Raw genomic sequence first — 21406 nt, 5'->3', positions numbered from 1 at the left:
ACAACAACCCCCAAACACCCATGAAATTACTCCCCACAAAGCTGGCAGAGAAAAATGCAGATGCCCAAGCTTTAAAGGTAAAACATAATCAGATGGACAGGGATATAGGTTGTAGCTGTGTCAATCTAAGGACATAGGCAGACAAAGTTCTTTGGGTAAATCTAATATATTTTATTAGACCAACTCAAATAGTTGGAAAAATTCTTCTTAGCAAGCTTTTGGGTATACATACTCTTCATCAGACTGGGGAAGCATCTGCAGTTGGTGTGTGCTCTTCCTGGATGGAAGGTTAGAGGTCTATGAATTCATGTTATGCTAGGTCTATGTTAGGATCATGTCATGTTAGATCTATGAATTCAGGAAACAAGCAGTGAATGAGAAAACAACTTGTGTTTTCAAAAAGGAATCAGACAAGGGTTGGGAACATGAAGACAAATGATATCGAGACAGCTGTTTCGATCAGCAGGAATAATTTTGATGAAGGGCTCTTCTGTCCCCAGTGTACATTTTCCTCTATGTCTAATATTTACCAGAAATAATCTCTTCCTTACATAATCTCTTCCTTACATATATCCTTGGGAGCTTTCCAGTTCTTCCTGCTCTCTGAGAGTCACTAGCAATATTGTCTGCCAATCAAAGTTTATTAAACATTTGAGAACAGTAAGCAAGCAAAAAGCAGACTGGATCCTCCCGTCTTCTCACAATACAATTAGCTTTGTTTTAATGCATCTTTCAGGAGGCTGCAAACCAAACCTCCCTCAGCGAGGGAGCACATGCTCACTATCTCACGTCAGCCAGAAAGTTTCAGAGAAAAGCCATGTTTCTGCATGTAAGCAGATGCTCAGATGTGAAAACACAATGGAGGAATCAAAAGGGGATGAGAACTCTTCTCTTTTCTCCACCCCTGGCAAGCAGCTTTCTTGCCTGTCATTTTGAAAGTTTCCCTCATCTAACCCAAGGTGATTTTCCCCTGTACAAAAAGGCTGGGAGCTTGTTCCTGGAAGGTGAAGCTGAGGGCCCTGCTGGCTTGCAGATCCCTTTGGGGAACAGAACTTTTGGGCAAAGGGAGTTGCCTTTGCTGCTCTGTTTCCCCAGTTTGGTGATTTCAGGCATCTTTGAGTCCACATACTTAACACCCGCCACCTCACACTGACATATAAAACACACAACGCAGTACATTTCCATCAAGCCATTAAAAATATTCCTAGGTTGGAAGCAAATTAATTTAGAAAAAGAATCAGTGTCAGCCAAAGGCATTTTCAGTCAACTCTGTGGTGACCATCTGTTCAGTGGTCAGGATCAAGCCCCCTTCGTATCTGCAGTGAGGGCTCATCAAATCATTGCTGGGCATTCAGGCGGGCCAGATTCCCAATACTGATAGCAAAGCCTGCACATGGACCATAGGGACAGGCAATGAAAACCATACCAGTAAAATGCCTATTCCCACTGCTCATGCAGTAGTAGGTCTCCCTTTGCCTTGCCCATAAAAGACAGGTAAGAAAAATAATAAAAGGGGGAAACATTTGGGGCAGGGAGGCAAGACCAGAGACCTCCAGACTCTGGCCCCCCATATACAAAAAAGGCTGTAGCAGAGGCAATATTAATGTCAGACACTATTTTAACAATTACAGTATCAGCAGCTTGCTTCTCATTTGCTACATTTTTCCTTACATAGTTTAGTAATTAAACATACAATAGGCACCGAGTCTTTCCATGTAGCTATTACTTTATTCTTGGAAATTGCATTCCTACAGTACCTATTTATTTTTGCAACCACGGTAATGGAATATAGTTATTGGCTCCAGCAACAAAGATTCTAAAGAAACGTATGTCCTCATTCCACTGTCAGCTCAAGACACTTCCCCAACACAAATATGGAGAATAAGGATGCATTGGCCTAAATAATTCTCACATTACATTTTTTGATGTCAGCAAAGACGACAGTTATACACTCGTCTTTGGATATTAGCTAGGTTCTCTGTTATTGCTTCTATAACCAAACAAGTTGCCCTATCAGCAATTCTGTTTGGCTTTAATAAGAAGAAATTAGGAACTAATATTAGACTGCTGGTTGCGAACAGATGCATTAAAGAAGAGCATTCTGAATATTTCCAACGCTTCAGCTAGATCAGGGGCGGGCAATTATTTTGGGTGCAGGGCTGTTTACTGAGTTTTGGCAAGCCAGAGGGCGGCATGACAGGCAGCCAGGGGCAGATAAATATTGATTCTCTAAATTTTTTAGGGGCCCCACAGGTCAGATAGAATGGGCTGGTGGGCTGCATCTGGCCCACGGGCTGCATTTTGCCGACCCCTGAGCTAGATACACGGATGCTTTTTTACACATCGTGGGGGGAAGGGGGAAGAAATCCAATTAAGTCCCCCACAAGATTTCTTCTCTGGGCAGATTTCCTGAAAATTGCCAACAGTGAAGAAACTGCTGAAAACTTCAGCAATCTCACAGGCAACCCTAGCAACGCAGGTCTCTGAAAGCACTTACCAGCTGTAAGGAAGGTGCTCTGCAGTGAGTGGCTGCCAAATAAACAGCCCTAGGGCACTGAATTCATTCTGATCTTCACCCCCTTTGAACCTGCACACCTGCTGGAACAGCTCCCCAGAGGGCTGCAGCATTTCAGCACATCCCTCTTAAATCCAGCCCTCCAGGTATAAGAGGTACCTGCTTCTAATTAGATTACATTAACATGCACTTCCAATTAGATAACACCAACATGTGGTCTGTACAGGGAATGGCCCCATGCTGGCTACCCCCAAAATTAGACCCAGCTGTGACTAACATCCTAGCAGTTTTGCTATCTGACATGGAAAGGGATCTGCTGTCTTCTGGACATGTATTATACCACCATCCTACTACCAGGGAAAGGGGACTGGGAAGGTTAGCCTAGAGCATGGCTGGGATGCCAGACCCCAGACAAACAAAAGCAAGTGCAACTTTGGGTTACACAGAGATCTGGGAAATTCTGCTAGATCTCTGCTAGGAACAGCTACACTTAAAACTGGTCAGAGAAAAGGCTGGCCCCACATCCTTCTAAGTAGCAGGACAGGGGAAATAATGGGAAGGTGAGTTTTGAGGAAAGGAAAGAGGGTACAAAAAAAAAAAAAAAAGCCGTCAGCTCATTCCTTTCTCAGTCTTCAATTGTGACTCATAACATATTTCTTGTCATTGGCAAATGAGAAGAATTTGCCCCCTGGTAAAAGCAGAAGTGCTGACTAGAAGGGGGCTCAGACAGGATCAAGAGCAAAACAAGGTCAGGCTTCTGGTCTGTGTGTGGTAGCACATGCTGGACTGAGGCATAAAAAGCAGTTTTGCTCTTGAAATGCCTACAGGAGAAAAACAAGTGAAGCGGCAACTACTGCTCTGCCATAAATAGAGGGGGCTTTAGCACTTCCAGAAAACAATGACTGTCACTTCTGATTGAAAGAGTTTGGCGGCATCTCAGGTCATCAGAAACGTGTAGGAGCCTTGCCTGCTTGTGTCTTTCCTGGCAGGGGTGTGACTAAAGCACACTGCACAGGAGGAGCAGCCAGGATGAAGTCCAAGATGCCCATGCTCTTTGTTCAGCGTTTTTGGTCACCTGTGCTCTCCCCTCACCAGTATCCAGCACCTCACTCCATCTCTGCATATGTTTTGGCACTTTCACCTTCCTGCTCCCTTTCAACTTGCTGGGCCATTGCTGCTGTCCTGCTGAAAAGTGACTAGGCCAGTTGGAAAGGTAATCAGCCCCCAGCACTGAAGTCTCCAGCAATAAGTATAACAAAACTGGGGAGCAGAAGAGAAACAGAGTACCGGTGCCAATTCCATTTCCACACTTCCAAGATGCACCAGGGTAGCAAAGTTTATTGACATGCAGTCTACTTCCTTTTTAGACTACCGAAAAAATTCCACCTGGGGCAACATGGCTCAGTTGTGCTGTTCACATTTTCTTCATACCAGGCGCAGCAGATTGATTTTTATTGAAACAGACGCCCGTGACTTTTTACCATGGGAGCAATCCGATGGGATCAGACGTGTGCTCAATCCGATACCATGCCTCTCTCACTGATCACTACTCAAAGCTTTGGAGGGAGGCATAAAAGCCCCTCTATTGGACAATTTCAGCATAATCTGCTTCCTGGGAACTGAGAGCTACCGTCAGTCACCTATGTCCACAGGCTGCACCATCACTGTTGGCTTTGTTTCTACTGAAGGACTGAACGGAGCTGGAGGAGCCTTCAAACTGCTCAGAAGAAATGCAAGAGGCTGCTGAAAGCCCCTAATCTCACTAGCCAATGCCTGGCTTACTGCTCTGAACCTGGGAGGATTTATAAGATTTAGTTTGAAATCTTCTGGTTTACATTAACTTGGGAGGTTCCAGTTATCCCATCAAGTGTCATTCGCGCACCTCCAACCCTGTTAAGATCCTGCCTGCCACAATCCTGAAGTTTTTGCCAGACTGATCGTGTATTGTGCAAAAAAAGGGGAGGGGGGGGAGGAGGGGAATCTTTTTGTCATTTTTAAAAAAGGGGCTGCCTTTTGACACTGCCGACTGACCCTTTTGTCCTTATCTTCTGAGGGTGGGGAAGCAGCGGCATGTGATTTATCTTCTCAACACTCTTTGGTAAACCTCCATCATGTTGCCTTGTGAGCATCTCTCTGAAGGGAGCACTTCTAGAGTCTAAGAAATGCCTAGTCCAGATGCAATGGATCCTCTGGATTAGCTGCTGAATGGCTAAAATAAGCTCTGTATCAAAGCAAGGCAAAATGAATACACAGGAGACTTGGCTCACGGGGAATGCTTTAATTGGACTGTTACGTGAAGTATTCCCCTTGGGGTCACCTTGCTCAAGCTCTTACAAAATCATCCAGCTTGGACAGCCCTTCCATCCTGGACTTTGGATGCTCTTCTGTTTACCAACGTGCTAGAGTTAGTCACCAAAAGGCTACAATCCAATAAGCTTACTGGAAACGCTCACGACTTCCTAGACCTCTCCCCCACCCTGAGGTGGCAGAGCTGAGTGGAGGGAAATCTCCAGCCACCCCCCTCCTTTCTTGGCCTAAGCCTGCATTGATTTCACTTGGTAAGCACCTGATATGAACAGATGAGCTGGGAGGGGCTAGAGTACTGCGTACGGCTGCAGAGGGGTGGAGGTAAACAGGGGAGAAAGATATTTAAGATGCTGTGCGAGAGGTTTCCAGAGACCACAAACTGCTAGAGGAAAAGGCTGGGGGAAAATAAAACAATACCCAAACAGCCCTTGAGCTCCAGCTTTGGGACATTCACTTCATTGAGACAGAGAGAGAGAGAGAGAAAAAGAGACAGAGAGGGAGAGAAGCAGAGTTCAGATACCCATTTGCTGCAGCACTAAGAAAGTTTCATACCTGGGCCCACTGCACTCTAGCCATCTGGAGCTGACTTTGTCTGAAAGCAGTTGGAAGTTCCTTGCTGCTGGGAGTGCAAAATGCCGGCCAAAGTCACTGCCCAGCTGGCATGGCTCTGCATTCTCACTGTGTCCGTGGCCATCTACCCCGCATGGCTGCAGAAGCCTCCCAAGAGGAGAACAGTTAACAGCAATGCCCAGGTCAAAATGACTGGCTGTTGCAATGAGGTTAAGGAGCTCAAGCTGCAGATTGCCAACATGAGCGCTGTGATGGGGGAGCTGAACAAGAAGCAGGAAGGTGACTGGGTGAATGTGGTCATGCAGGCGATGAAGCTGGAAGAAATCACCAAGAGGCTGGAGTCCCGGCTCACTGATGTAGAGAGCAAGTACTCTGAAATGAACAGCCAGATGGGCATCATGCAGCTCCAGGCGGCACAGACAGTCACCCAGACTTCAGCTGGTAAGGAGGGAGTTTCCCAGCTCCCACAGACACCTCTTAATGCACAAAATCAAATTATCCGGCAGCTCTTAAGGCTGGCATGTCCTACTAAGGCAGCTGGTAACCGTGCATGCTCAAAACCAGTCTGCCCAGGGCACTTCTGCAGACAGAAAGTAGGGAAAAAGCCTCCCAGGCTCTTTTACAAGAAAGACAAAAATCCAGTTGTCAGATATGCTCTCATCTAAGGGTTGGCAGGGCAGAATCGGTCCTGAAACTCCACAAGGCAGGACTCAGTTTAATGCATCTTTTCTCCTTGCTTTTCTGAGTACTAAGATCCTAAGTTGAACAGAGGCAGTCAGCTTGTTTGGGGAAAGCCTCTGGCAATAAGACTCCCTCATTGTCCAGAATGCTGGTAGATGACCAAAGGTTGGTAAAAAAAAAATTAGAGGAACTTTCCAGCCAATACTGGAGACTTTGTGCCAGACTAAATGTGTGCAATAGCTCTCAGAGATCCAAGGTGTTAGATGATGCAAGATGCACTCTCTCTGATAGTTCTCATTCCAACATATTTCAATAACTTAAAGTACTTCCATTCCTCGGCAGAGAATTTCAAAGTGCATCACAGTTGCCCAGGCCTGAATGAAAGATGACAGAATGCAGATATGATTCGTGGTCCAGCTTTTTCTGTCTATCTTTTTTAATGATTTAGTCCATTAGGCCTGAAGTTGTTGAAAAATTCCAGGCACAAAAGCCTTGGGATGGAGAGGAAAACCAAGCCATTCCAAGAAGTTTAACATTTCCTTACAAAAACTACTATTGTGCAGGATGGAGGGATTTGCTGAACACCTTTATTCAGTTCCTTTTGCAAGGGCAAAATAAATTTAAGCCCATCAGCACTTTGGTTAAGGAAAAAGGAGAAGCTTTGTTGGTTTTAACACACTGCTTCGTATAGATTTTGAATCTCGAACAAACAAAGGTTTTACTGTAATGAGTCTCATTAGGGCAGAGGAAAGCTGCAATGTGGTTTCATAAAATAACTCGGCACACAGAAGAAGAGCCAGCCAAGTAGGGACTTCAGCAACCAGATGCAGGGAATTCAGAGTTTCATGCTGCCAGGTGAAAGTCAGCTGTCAGTGGGATAAATCTTCACTTCAACTAGTTTTTTTCCCTTTCTGTAAAAACAGCTCTACAAATCAGCAGTCTTTAACAGACTCCTGGGCAGAGGGAAAGAGGATCCTAAGGCCAACTGGTTAACATGCCATGATCTCCATTGCTGACTGCGATACAAAGATTGCTGTACAATGTGCCCCATTCAAACTCAGTCATTATACCCAGCTGCAGAATGGTAGCTGGCAGCACGTTTTCAGAAAAGCACTGTCCGTTTGCAGGGACAGCAAATATGGCCTCTCCCATCAGTACCATTTATTCAAACACCGTGGCATTTCTAAACCAAATGAGAGATGCCTGTGAAGCCTGGAGCTTTGTATGATGCAGCAAAAGGTCAAATTATCAAGCTAAGAGACAACAGATGCTCTTCTATGATGAATGAAGTCCCTAGATGCATGTTAGAGCATTAGGGAGCTCCCCATTTTGGTCTCCTTCAAGATCCTGCCATCAGGACTCTGAGACAGTAGCACCTGGGAGTCCCATCTGCTTTGCTCCTGAATAGGTCAGAGATGTGTCTTTTAAGTGACTGGCATTTCTTTGCCCATGGGTGACAAGCATGCTGCTTTCACAGCACCCCACAACCCAGAGAAAACCAGACCACTAACACTGCCTCCCCGATCAAACCCACAAAGCCAGTTCACTGTATTTTTTTTATGGCAAAAAGCCAGAGGTGGAGGGAAAGTAAATTCTATCCCTGAGAATTAGAATTTTAATGACATCATTAGGCAAATGAGCTACAAGAAGGATGAACTCTTCATCCATAGAGTGGAAAATTCAGATTTTTAAGTGCACAAAAATAAACTCCAGTACCTGTTTATTTTAGCACCATGTCCAGTAATGGTGTTTTGCAATTTACTCCAGAGCCTTATAAACCCCATCTCTTTGCCCACTCGGTCAGAAATATCAGATTTAACAGACTATGTATCTGGGCCATTTGTTTCATTGACTTTCAGCAATGAAAGAGAATTCTCCCTTACTTCCTGCCTTTAATTTATGCAGATGCCGTCTACGACTGCTCCTCCCTTTACCAGAGGAATTACAGAATCTCTGGGGTTTACAAGCTGCCCCCTGATGAATTCCTGGGGAGCCCTGAACTGGAGGTGAGGATGCCATGCATACAAGCCATGTGTCTGTATAATCTCCTCCACAATCTACCCTTATCTCAAAGTCCAATTTTTAAAACAGAGAAAACAGGGACACCACACATTGCATCTGTTAAGTCCCATCTCATCTCTTAGATCAGGAACTTGCATTGGAAGGTTTTGGGGGAAAGGGATGGAGAGTGGGGAAAAGGTGCTGAGAAGATCAGTCATTCATGACTGTCAGCAAATAAGTCAACTCCCTTAACAGGGGGGGTTTACTGTGGAGGGTCTTGTTTTGTGGAACTGGAAATGGATCCTAGAAACCCTGCTGATTAGTTAGCATTGCATCCTCTCCTACTCCAGGTGTACTGTGACATGGAGACCGATGGTGGTGGCTGGACTATCATCCAGAGGCGCAAAGTTGGTCTGATTTCATTTAATCGGGACTGGAAGCAGTACAAAGAGGGGTTTGGCAACATCCGGGGAGACTTCTGGCTGGGTAATGAACATATCTATCGGCTCTCCAAGCGCCCGACTGTGCTCCGCGTGGAACTGGAGGTAATGGGCAAGTTTTTGGTCACAGCAGTGACAAGCTCGTTGGTAAACAAATGACCTCCTAGCAGCTGTGGAGGGTCCAAGGACTTGCACACCTAGGTTGTAGGCAGTGATGCAAGGCAGACTGGGTAAGAGCATCAGGGTCATGGAAGTGCAATATCCTTTACTGCATAGAGTCAATACAACAGCATCTCCTTTGGCAACTTGAGAATGCATTTTGGGAGGAGCTGCATGCTCTAGAGCAGTGCTTCTCAACCTTTTTTGTACCAGGACTCACTTGTAAACATCAGTGGCCAGTCCTGACCCAGTGCCCCTTACTCCTGACCTGCTGCCCCCAACCCCCAGGCCCCAGCCCTCCCAGTGTGTGGGGCAGCGGTGTGAGCAAGCAGCCCCTCGCAAACTGGAACTCTTCTTTTGCAGGCTAGGAAAGCCATGGTTTCCCACATTTCTCTCCTTTAAAGGAGAATCCATTTTTAAAGTTTGACCCATTTTTAAAGTTTGCTCATGAACTTTTTGTATATTCTTGTGACCCACTTTTGGGTCCTGACCCACAGGTTGAGAAATGCTACACTAGAGGACCCTTGAGTGAATTTTTCCAGCCACTGAAGTATAGTGGTAGTAATCCAAGATATAGAGGGATAAAGCTGCTGAGCACTTTCCAAGGACTTAATTTGCAGGGATGCCCAGCAAGGGTTATTTTGGATTTTGGGGCACTTGTTGGGGCAGCACACCTGGCACACAGGGAGGAGGGGAAGCACTGCACTCTCCAGGAGCAGCCTCCTATGCAGTCCATTAATGCCAGTTTCCAGTTGGAGGTATGGCAGTTGTTACTGCAGCCCCACAGACCTGTGCTTACAAAGGAAACAGAGGATCCTGGGGCTTTTTACAATAAAAAACCCACTGCTTGAGGGAGGGAAAACAACACACCCAAAAAACAACACACAAAATAAAGAGTAAAGGCCAACTACAGCAACAGGACAAGGTGATGGATGCAAGGGAAGCACACCAGATTCCTGTGTACAACCCTTAATAACAGTGCAGACCAGACTAGCAGGCAAGATGCCATGGTTGCTAGGCGGACTGCTGTGCTAAGTGACAGATGCTGTTTACCTTGTCAGAGGGGTTCCAGGAATCTGACCTCTCACCTTCAAGCTAACAGACTGAAGTTACCACTGCAAATCCAGCTGCTCTGTTGTAGGGCACAGAGGAGACATGCATACATACATATTAAGTAAACACTGCTTGCAAACCTGGCTTAGGACATTTTCTAATGGAAGCTATTTCCTGTTCACCCCTTGGGGCAGGACTGGGAAGGCAACATCCGCTATGCACAATACAACCACTTCACCCTGAGCAATGAATATAATAGCTACCGCCTTTTCCTGGGGAACTATACGGGCACCACGGGGCGCGACTCCCTAAGGTACCACAACAACACAGCCTTCAGCACCAAGGACAAGGACAACGACAAGTGTGTGGATGACTGTGCCAAGTTCCGCAAAGGTAAGGCAACCTCCTTCTCTGCCCGTGTCTGAACAAACTGCTCTGTGCAACTCAGAGGTGTCATCATGGTTGGAGTGAGGCTCATTGATCATTTTAAGTCATTAGCATTTGAATGCTCTTTCACTGAACCAATGACCATTTTTGGAGTGTGCACTAATCTGGGCAATTTAAAAATTAAAACCTGGTCTGCTTAGTATTTACTTTAGAGCGATTCAGTTGTGTTTTTTGTACATATCAGCATTTGCCCTGGTGTTCTCGACCAGTATTTTACCTGCCTACACTGTTGGTCAGTGTACTATGCATCAGCTATCTACCTGGCTATCACAGAGGTAGCTGCAGTCAGTGACAGATTAAATTATCTGCATTTTTTTTTTATTAAGCTCTATAGTGTGTGTGTGTGTATACACATATCTAAATAATGTCTGCACACTAGCCCTCCCTTACTCCTTGGGGAAGGACAGTAATACATATTAAAAGCCTATAACAAATGTCACACACTGCTTAAAAACTGGCAATGACTCAATTCATCTGTTTCCTGAAAGGCGGATACTGGTACAACTGCTGTACAGACTCCAACCTGAATGGGGTTTACTACCGCAAGGGGGAACACACCAAGAACATGGATGGCATCACTTGGTATGGCTGGTATGGCTCAACCTACTCCCTGAAGAGGGTTGAGATGAAGATACGGGCAGAAGATTTCAAGCCCTAAAGGGAACCACTTCATTGTACAGCCACAGCAACCCCACTCCCTAGAAGAGGAAGAGCCTGACATTGTCAAACACTCCACAGAAATGGTTTACTTCACCTATAAGGTGCGCTAATGCCAGGGCTATATAGTGACTACACATTACATGATAATACTGAAGTAGCCACAGGAGAGAAGGCAGGCACATTTTTGCCAAGCCAAGTTCTCTCATGTTATGGCGCTTCCCTTCAAAGGTTAGGATTGGGACCTCCTGTATTAGCAGCACCTTCAGGAACAGTATTGTGGATACACTAGCATTGGGACTAGCTGAGCTGCTGTAGCATTTGACCACTCAGAGATCTCTAGGAAGAAAGCTTTTACCTCCTCCTTACCATCTCTGTAATGTCTATGTTTACTAAGGGTGGATGCAGTCTTGTCAAGGGAGACAGTTTCTACCAAGTCCAAAAGAGAGAGAGAGAGAGAGAGAGATGTGTTTTAAAGTGTTAAGCAATTACTAGCTTAGAAATAACTCATAAAATGTGCCTCCAGTTACTGGGCCCATTCTCCCCACACAGAAAAAATCAAGTTGAAAATCTGGGCATTGGAAGATTATATTTGTTCTGTCCTAGAGTTTTACCCCCACTTTCCTGGCACAGGAAGGATCCAATGCAAGAAAGTAGTCCCAGAGAGCACAGCCTGGGAGGGGCCTGCCCTACCTGCTTTGGGGGATACAGATATGGGGCAGCTCTCGAGGATACAGGTATCCAGTAGGAATACTAGAAGGTCCTTCAGGATGCTTAGATGCCATTCTGTGGGCTTTAACAAATAGATTCCCAGCTGCACCTTTATTTTGTTTCTAGCACAAAGACCAAAATAGTGGCCTCCTTCATCACAATGGCAGAAAGTCTCAAAGTGAACAGGGAATAAACATGGTGAGAAGCTTACCACTTACATTATTCCCAAACAGCAAGGGGAGAAGGTTCTTTTAATGTTCATCTGAAATGCTAGTAAACAAGGGATAGAGCATGTGAGACTCTAATACAACAAAGCATCCCATGGACAACACAACATACCAGAAGGCATCTCGACTGACTTGGGTTGTCACTGCAAAGCCAAGCTGAATTTGAAGCATGGCTCCATTGCTTCTTATTTTATGATACTCAAACCTTAATTTTTAGCTACTGTTAATTTTCCCTTTTCATTTACAAAGAACTCAAATAGTGTAGAGGGGCTAGTATTTAACACTCTGCCTTACGGTTCACAAGCATAAGATTGTTCCCTCAGTTTCAGGTCTCTGTCCCACTGCTTTTGAGAGACATACTCCATAAATGCCTACCAGCAAATTGGGACAAGCTGTCCATGTACTGGAGGAGGAAGGGAAATGTATTAAATATGCTTCTCCTTATATGACTGTAATAAAAATTCAAACCAATACATTTATGAGAAAAGCTCTACTGGAATCCTCAAGTGCCAGGAAAAATGAAAAAATAAGTCCTCACTCACTGGGCTGGCATCATGCCCAAGAGTTTCAAAGTTTGTTCAGAGTGCTTTTTTAAGCACTGCCTAAAGGTTTTGCTTTGAATAAAACTGTGTGTTGTCTTCTTACACAAAGGCATTTGAAAATAATTGTTAAAAGATTCTTCCTGCAGCCATATTGTTGCTTGAAAGAAAAAAAGATGATTGTAGTTAATAAATCTACTTTTACTCAGTTTTTTTTTTAAAGAGGACTTGAGCCCAATTTAAAATGTCTGTCTTGTATGAAACAGGAGACTGAAGAGTCCTGTGAAATGCCTTATGTACTTGTTGACCATTCATACTGCAAATTAGAAAAGCATTCTATGCAAACCTGCAAAGTCTATGCAATGGACATTATATATATATTTTAATTTCAAAAGTTTTCCATTTCTGTAATAAACTCTTTCATTTTTAAGCCTGTTTTCCTCTGAGTCTTCACATATTAACTTGCTTTTTGACATGCATAGAAACAGACAGATAAGTGATTGAGGTCAGAAAAGGGGAATATCAAATCCTACAGCATCGTAGGGGAGCCAAGGATGAAAGGGAAAGGAGGGCAAAAACAGCACAACATCCGCAGAAAAGCAAATATCCTTAAGGTAAGCAAAGGTGAAACAAAACAAAAAAAATCCAAAGCAAGTAGCTTACAGTGCAGACAAATCCACTGCATTAGAATGAAAAACAACTTGTTTTCACTGAACGAGGAAAGGGAACACACCAACTCAAAGAAAAAGCATTCCTAAGTAGCCTAAGTCAGTGTGGTATTCTAAGATTAGCACCACCCAATCAAATAAACAAGGCCCCAAACTACAGATTTCCACTTCCCTGTTATAAATACCCACATTGTGTTGGGTGCCCCCAATCACACAGCACAACGATAAGTTTCTTTAAGTGAGTGGTTTGCAACCTTCCTAAAGAAACAGAACCCTTTTGAATCACTTCTTCTGCTATGGAACCCTTACCCCTATTCCTATCCTTATCTTGAAGCCTGATGTGGAGCCAGGCGACCCAACCTGGTAATGGAGGTGCACTGCCCCAATCTCTTTGCAGGACCCCTGCTGACCTACTGTGGAACCCAGTTTGGAAACCACTGCTTTAAGTAAACTGCTTAAGAGCACATTACCAACCTGAACACAGTAAAAGCCTGAAAACAACCCATTTATATCATGTGTCCAGCCACAAGTGATCTTCTAAAGATAGATTTAACAGAGGTCAATACAAGATCTGCTACTGTTCTGTGCCCCTGTCTCCAGTTTTCTGTTTCCTATTCAGAAGTCAGTCCTCCAGAGTGGACAAACTTTACTCCTTGTTGCAAATAATGAGCCGCAACACCGGTACAAAAATATAGTGCTTTGAAAGATGACCACATTCTTTAATCCCTAGACTCCACTGGTTAGAGGCCAGCCTTAGCACTAAGAAATAAGAAGTGTATATTGTTAGCTACGGATTTCAGGAAAGCTGTTTGAGACAGGCAGGCAGCAAGCACTTTGTTTCAAGCCTAAGAGTTATGCATACGGATGGATACTTTGATAGGTACATCCACATCTCTACTAAAATTAAACTTGATTTTGGATAGCCAGGAGCTGTGCAGACATTAAATCGCTTGACAAATTCCATAACAGGAATCTCTCAGTAACTGAATTAAACTGACAATGCAAGAGGAAGGAAAACAAGGAAGCTATAGAGAGGAAGGCACACTGTTAATTCACAACTCAAACCCTGGCCACTGCCACGGAGAAATAATGTAGGGAAGGAGGACTAGTCAGGTACATGCAGCAGGTGGGAAAACTAACATGCTGCAGTATTTCCCCAAACCAGCTCTGGCACATGAGGTTGGTCCACGTGGCTTTACTTTATGTTGCAGTAGGGCACAAAGGCTTCAAGCAGTCCTGGAAGGGCAAGATTGGTTCACTGTCCCCAAGGAGAGACATCATTATGTTTCCTCCATACAGAAGAAGAAAGGCATATGACATTGTGACTCTAAACCTGGCCTAATACTGTTTTTTCTACCAAAAAAAGTCCTGGTTCCTTAAAAACTGTGGAAGGCCTTGTTCCACCCACACTTCCAAAGCAGTCCCAAAGCCCTGGGCAGAGTTCATATACAATGAACACCCAAAACAAAAAACTGTAAAAGGCAAAGCAGAGTGGCATTATGCACAGACAGGGAGTGTGTTTAAGGCAGGGCCAGGCATTGGGCAAGTCCACACCTTTGGAAGCAGGGAGTATGTGGATATGGATACTGGGGAAAATTAGTTTAATGACCTGTGGGCTGCAAAGGCTTCATCTTGGGTGCAATGGCGGCATTCAGAAGCAAATGATGTCTGAACAGGCACATATTCTATGCAATCTGTGCCTGTTCATTAATGGCTTTATGAGGATTTGATGCAACATTTCCTTAAATGTACAACACTCACTAATACAGAGCAAGATGGCCAAAACATCTGCAGAATGGCACTGGAATGGGATCTGCTAAGTGGCATTTCCCATTTCCCACCTGTCCCTTTTTCGCCTTACAGACTCCACTGGACCGTGCTAGAGACTTCATTTTTGTATGCACCAACATGAAACAGAAACCCCTCTTCTTCTCCCCTGCCTGTCCCTCCTGAATAGTTTATACCTATCCATGACAGTACTCCAGTCATGCAAGCTATGCCACTAAGTCTCCATTATTCTAATCACATCATAGTTCTGTGACTATGCAAGGACTTCCAGTTCTTCCTGCTCATTTCCCAGGCTCTGTGCATTCATGGATAGATATCTGAGGTAACTAGCCAATTGCCCTACTTTCTCAGGAAGAATGAGAAGGCTTCCCCTACTGTCACCTCCTGCTGGTGTTTCTTTCAGATCATCTGCTCCCCCACTTATCTCAGGGCTTTTGTCTCCATACCCCAGCAAACCTAGCTCAAAGCCCTCCTCACTAGGTTAGCAAGCCTGTCTGGGAAGATGTTCTCTCACTTCATCAGGTGGATCCCATCTCTTTCTAACAATCCTTCTCCTTGGAACAACATCCTGTGGTTGAAGAAGCCTAAGCCCTGCTGGTGACACCAGCTGTGCAGCCATGCATTGATCTGCAACATGTGTTCGCTACGGGTGTGTGAAGTGGGCCCTATTAGATTCAGATTCGGCCCGAATCAGGGACAGCGATTCAATTCGTTGATTCGGATCACTGTCCCCAGTTAGATTTGGCTGAATCGGGATCTGAAGATTCAATGCCAATTCAGTGAATCAGCGATTCGGACACAGACACAACTTAAAGTGTTTTCTACATACTTTGAGAAAAGAATGCAGCCACCCCAAATTTGCCATAGGCCTCCCAACCCTTCCTCCCAGCCTGCAGCCCACCCTGCACAGATCTGGGGGGCACATGACCCCCATGTGCCCTCCCAAGGTGCGTGCAATAGTGGGAGCTGCCCCACCCAGATGATCCACGGCTCCATCCTGCACCCTGCTCCACACCTGCTGGGCAGTGCCTGCCCCAGCCCCACTTTCTCCCTCACCACAGGGGCCTTGATTTGCCCCCCTACACCCCTTCCCTCCCCCCTCCACATCCACCACAAAAGACCTATCAGCTGCACACAGCTCTAAAAGCTGCCGGGATGTGCTCCTCACCACCTATGTGCTGTGCTGTAGCTGCGTGCATGCATGGGCCATTTATTGGCCACATTAGGCTGATTTCCGATGCAGCCAATTTTCTTATATCAGTGCCAATCCGATACCAGACCAATGTATCGGTGCACCTCTAGTAGTAGTCAGAGGGTGGAATGAGTCTTGGGAATCCTTCTGCGATATCTCAGATCTGGGTAAGCAGCAGACCTCCTGAGACAACAGGTCATGCCAGCAGATGGATGCCTCTTTCCCACAGAAGGGAGTCACCAACCACCAGTACAGCACTTGTTGCTTCCTCTTGGTGGCAGTGGTCTCAGTCCTCCTAATTTTGGGGATGCCTGGCGTGGCCTTTTCCACCAGTGGAATGTGCTCTTCCTCCTCTCTTGCTAGGGCTCCATATCTGTTCTCCAGGCAAACCAATGCAAATCACCTATGTTCATATGCACTTCATTTGGCAGAGGATCCTGAAGTACTTTACATTCCACATACACACAGCTCTATAGCAAGGAAGTCAGCTGTGTAGGATGACTACTAATCAGGTATAGCACACAGCCTAACAAACTTCTGGGAAAGAAGTGATAGTCACTGTGGTCATCAAGGTAACCATCTTACCAACAGTAGCATAGGACCTTTAAAACATACCCGGTGCAGACAGGACCTCCCAGTGCAGATAGGGGGCTCTAACCCAAGAGACATTTTTTCTGTCCTACCTACAGCAAGGTGGAATAACAAAGATGTGACAAAGACTCCCTGGAATCAGTCTCATTTCACACCATATACTCCGATTCAGATTCATTCCACTGAGTTTTGGACCAAGGGCAAATCTGCCATAGCAACCTCACTGGTAGCCTCGGACAGAAGTGATGCTTAACTAAGGGACTCCAGAGACATGGGCCTACTACAATTATCTTAGATCATGGAACTCTGACTGCAGTCTTCAAAGGTGACCCATTCAACCAGCTCAGGAATTTTCTGACAGGCCAGGCAGTCAGTCATCCAGAGACAGAAAAGCACTTCATTGTGGTTGCTTCATTGTGCCCATTCTTTCGAGGCCAACCTTTAGAACTAATCATGGAGAGAAGAGAGATGTGGCTATGCCCAAGATGAGTGGTTGTTCCTTAAGGAGACGATACTCAGGGCCCAAGGGGTGATCATCCCAACAAAAAGCAAGGGGGGCAGGAGTGCCCGAAAGCCCCCCTGGCTTACCAGGAGTGTACAGGAATGCCCGATTGCCAAAAAGGCGGTGTACAACCGGTGGAAGGGGGGTGCTATCTCCAAAGAGGAGTATACCTCCTCTGCTCTGGCCTGTAGGGGGGCTGTCAGGAAAGCTAAGGCGGACATAGAGCTAGGACTTGCATCCAAAATCAAAGATAACAAAAAGTCCTTTTTCAAATATATAGGGAGGATGAAGAAAACACCGGGAAATGTGGGGCCCTTGCAAGATCCTTTGGGCAATCTGGTGGTTGCGCCAGAGGAGAAAGCAGACCTCTTTACCCAATTCTTCACCTCCGTTTTCTTGTGCATGGACCGGGACTTCCCCACCGTGATGCAAAACAGACTCGAGGGGAACACTTCCAGACCTCAGGTTGGGAAGGACTGGGTTAGAGAGCTTCTGGAGGGGCTGGACATGTTCAAATCAGCGGGTCCAGATGCTCTCCACCCCAGGGTGTTGAGGGAGCTAGCAGGGGTTATTGCAGGGCCTTTGGCATGGCTTTATGAGCACTTGTGGTGCTCAGGCCAGGTGCCAGATGATTGGAAGATAGCCAACGTGGTCTCCATCTTTAAAAAAGGGAGGACCCGGGTAACTATAGGCCTGTCAGTCTTACCTCAATCCTATGGAAACTCTTTGAGAAGACCATCATGGAGCACATCTGCGATAGGCCGGCCTCAGGGATGATGCTCAAGGGCAACCAGCACGTTTCATTAGGGCCAGGTCATGTCAGACCAACCTGATTGCCTTTTATGATCAGGTCACAAAAGCACTGGATACAGGTGTCGCCGTGGATGTAGTCTTTCTGGACTTCAGCAAGACGTTTGACACCGCCTCCCACCCCATCCTCATTAAACAATTGGGCGACTGTGGCATTGATACCTACACAGTCAGATGGATTGCAGATTGGCTGAAGGGTTGTACTCAGAGGGTGGTGGTGGATGGGTCATATTCGACCTGGGGAGAAGTGGGCAGCGGAGTCCCCCAGGGCTCGGTCCTTGGGCCTGCGCTGTTCAATTTCTTTATCAGTGACTTGGACGACGGGGTGAAAAGCAACCTGTTTAAATTCGCTGATGATACCAAAATTTGGGGTGAGGTGGGCACGCTAGTAGGGAGGGAAAGACTGTAGCAAGACCTGGATAGGTTACAGGGGTGGGCTAACAAAAACAGGATGCGTTTCAATACTGGCAAGTGCAGGGTGCTGCACTTGGGCAGTAGTAACTTATAAGATGGGAAACTCCCTTGAGAGCACGGAGGCAGAAAGGGATCTTGGAGTCATTACTGACTCCAAGACGACAATGCAAGGTCACGGTTGGCAGGGCTAACCGGACCCTGTCGTGCATCCACAGGTGCATCTCAAGCAGGGCCAAGGAGGTGATCCTCCCCCTCTACACGACACTGGTCAGGCCACAGCTGGAGTACTGCGTCCAGTTCTGTGCACCCCACTTCAGAAGGGATGTGGACAATATTGAGAGGGTCCAGAGGAGGGCCACCCACATGATCCAGGGACAACAGGGCAGACCCTACAATGAGAGACTGCAGGACCTGAACCTGTTCAGCCTTCACAAGAGAAGGCTGAGGGGGGACCTGGTGACCGTCTATAAATTCACTAGGGGGGACCAGAAGGGTTTGGGAGAGACCTTGTTTCCCCGAGTGCCCCCTGGCATAAAAAGGAATAATGGCCATAAGTTGTTCGAGAGTAGCTTTAGACTAGACAACCAAAGGCACTACTTCACGGTCAGGGCGGCTAGGATCTGGAACCAACTTCCAAGGTAAGTGGTGCTGGCTCCTACCCTGGGGGTCTTTAAGAGGAGGCTTGATGCCTACCTGGCTGGAATCATTTGAGCGCAGTTTTTTCTCCTGCCCAGGCAGGGCGTCGGACTTGAAGTTCTACAAGTTCCCTTCTGACCCGACTTCTATGATTCTATGCTGTGAGAATGGAAATTGCAGACGCTAGGGACTGTGCATAGCTTTTTCAGGGCTTGCCTGCTGGAGCAGCACACATGCCAGCCTCTCTTGTTTTATCATTAGCTTTTCAGACATTTCAGTCCTGATCATTATCAAGAGGATGCCATTAGCAGCTAGGAATAACCAATATGCAGCTTGCACAAAGCTGGAATGCACGGGGGCAGAAATACCATGGCACCCTAAATCCAGCATGCGAGGTAAGTCGGGGGGTATAAATATGTCAGATCAGTTCTGGGCAGATATAAGCTTATGACTATTAAAAATTAGTCATAGGTAAGAGAAACAATAGCATTTTGGGGAACTACAGCAATTGACAGTATTATCCAAAGCTGTTGCTAACTGACCCTGATGTGAACTAAAAAATGGGGCTGGGGAGGGGGAAAGGGGCAACATTCTCCAGAACTGTGGATCCTCAAGCAAGTTGATAAAACATTGCTAAGACTAGCTAATCTAGCATAGTTGAGCTAGGTCTACCATGAAAGTTTATTAGTTTAGGCATAAAATCTATTCTTCCACCTTACAATAGGGTATTTTACTTGTTCCACCTTAAACAAGTATGAAAAATGGACTTATGTGGGGCAAGCAATATTTTGAATGGCTGAGCAAAATGCATGGAATTTTGAAGGCCTGAGCCCTAGTCCAGGAAGTGACTAGAAATGCAGCCTCAAGCACTTGAGCATAAACTGGGAGTGTAGCTTGGAAGTGTGCTTTTGCAATCAAAGAATTCAGAAGCCTTTGTAATACAGCTGCTCTATTCAAATCTCTCTCAGGTCAGCTATTAGCAAAAGCTCCTAGCTCCCCGTCTCCTGCTTACCACAAGTCTATGCACCACTTTTGGTCACTTGTATTGGCCTGCTTCTAGTATTGGTGTTTTATTTATGACACTGAAGCATGTCCTAGATGTTGGAAACAATGTGCCGTAGTGAGGTTGAGTGAAAGAGCAAAGAAAAGGTGACTATGAAATATTCTGTATCCTCAATTCCTCTTGAGCAGCAGAACAATACAGACTAACAATGGCTTTTTAAAAAGCAAAGCAACAAAGGCAGCTTTTTTCCCTACTAACTTAAGGATGTTCTGGAGGATTCCTCACCACAATTTTTAAACGTAAAACTAATTAATCAATCAACTGAACTTAACAATGCAGAAGAGAAGCTCACCGGGGAATGTTCTGCTGCACTAGCAGCTTTGAATGAGTCACAAATGGAAGTCAGCAAGTCCGTAAATGCTGGCAAGATCTGCGGAATTTATATTGCACTTGGCCCCAGATGTTCCAAATGTCAGATGATATTTTAAGATGTAAGCCAGGTCAGATGATATTTTAAGATACAAGCTGGGTCAATTATAAAGATATTTATTAGCTTATTATAGAGAAGTGCTGTTACTGCCATTACTCAGCCAGATTCTGTAAGATAACTCAAGTCCCAAGAGCAAAACTGCAGGAAGTCAAAAGTAAATGGACCAGCCATTTATTTTCTTCCTAAACTATCTTTTTTAAAGAGGTCAGCAAACATCTCAAATGTCTTAATACAAAGAATAAGCTATTAAAATGTTGGTAAATACAGTCTTGTTAATGATGTGGTACTTTCTTTTCAAGGGAACAGAAGGTCTAGAAGAACAAAACAAAGCCAGTCAAGAGAATCCTTTGCATCGCAGCTTCCTGATACTATTGCCATTACAACACTGCCTTGACATAGTCCCACAGGCTTACACTTATACCATCTCAAATTAACAAGATGTCTCATGTGCCTCCTATTATTCCACAAAACAGGCTTGCAGGGCATGATCCTGGAGACCACATGACAAAACTGCTTCACACACATATTGCCAACTGCAGCGACTGATTATCTGAGTAACAATAACCAGTGTAAGTAGTTGAGTACAGACTGTAAAACAGCAAGAAGCTTGCCCCCTCTCCTGTGCCTGGATGAACTGCTGGGAATCGCACTCTTCCTGGGTTTGCTTCATTTTCCAGGTAAGTACTCTGGTTGCTTGGTAACTGGCCCCTCAAAAATGTTTGCAATCAGGAAGGTTGAAATTAGGGCTTTGTGAAGCTTCAGGTGCTGATTCGGAGGAGATTCAACCTGATTCAGTGGCTGAACCCCCAAATCCAAATCAAATCAGGGGTCCAATGAAAAGGTCCAACATCGAAGCACTCCGAATCGATTCAGAAAAGATTCAGAGAGCTTTGGCGATCCGGGCAGTCCCTGCCTGCTGCAGCAGGGAGCTGGACCAGGACTCCATGCTAGTAAGTAGGGGGCGGGGGGGCCACTGCCAGGCCCCATCCTCTGCCTGCTCCCTCA

The 21406-nt window shown here is 45.6% G+C and overlaps 2 protein-coding genes across 5 annotated transcripts in view; one reads left to right on the top strand and one right to left on the bottom strand.

Annotated features, from left to right (window-relative positions):
• The window catches only part of MTOR (mechanistic target of rapamycin), a 123966-nt gene that overhangs the window by 68509 nt on the left and 34051 nt on the right, over nucleotides 1–21406 (bottom strand). The window lies entirely within an intron of this gene.
• Nucleotides 2301–12737, top strand: ANGPTL7 (angiopoietin like 7). The gene is made up of 5 exons (XM_019511737.1): nucleotides 2301–5833; nucleotides 7979–8079; nucleotides 8425–8619; nucleotides 9921–10119; nucleotides 10662–12737. The coding sequence occupies exons 1-5, from the start codon at nucleotides 5455–5457 to the stop codon at nucleotides 10829–10831; spliced, it is 1044 nt and encodes a 347-aa protein (XP_019367282.1). The 5' UTR covers nucleotides 2301–5454; the 3' UTR covers nucleotides 10832–12737.

The sequence above is a fragment of the Gavialis gangeticus genome, unplaced genomic scaffold (genome assembly GCF_001723915.1).
Source record: "Gavialis gangeticus isolate Ggan-Ray unplaced genomic scaffold, GavGan_comp1, whole genome shotgun sequence".
NCBI lineage: Eukaryota > Metazoa > Chordata > Crocodylia > Gavialidae > Gavialis > Gavialis gangeticus.
This window is presented reverse-complemented; position numbering and strand designations above follow the sequence as displayed.

Coding starts and splice junctions, on each gene's coding strand:
- ANGPTL7 (XM_019511737.1), top strand. CDS start 5,455: ATGCCGGCCAAAGTCACTGCCCAGCTGGCATGGCTCTGCATTCTCACT. Junction 8,080..8,424: donor TGGGGAGCCCTGAACTGGAG/GTGAGGATGCCA, acceptor CTCCTACTCCAG/GTGTACTGTGACATGGAGAC. Junction 10,120..10,661: donor CTGTGCCAAGTTCCGCAAAG/GTAAGGCAACCT, acceptor GTTTCCTGAAAG/GCGGATACTGGTACAACTGC.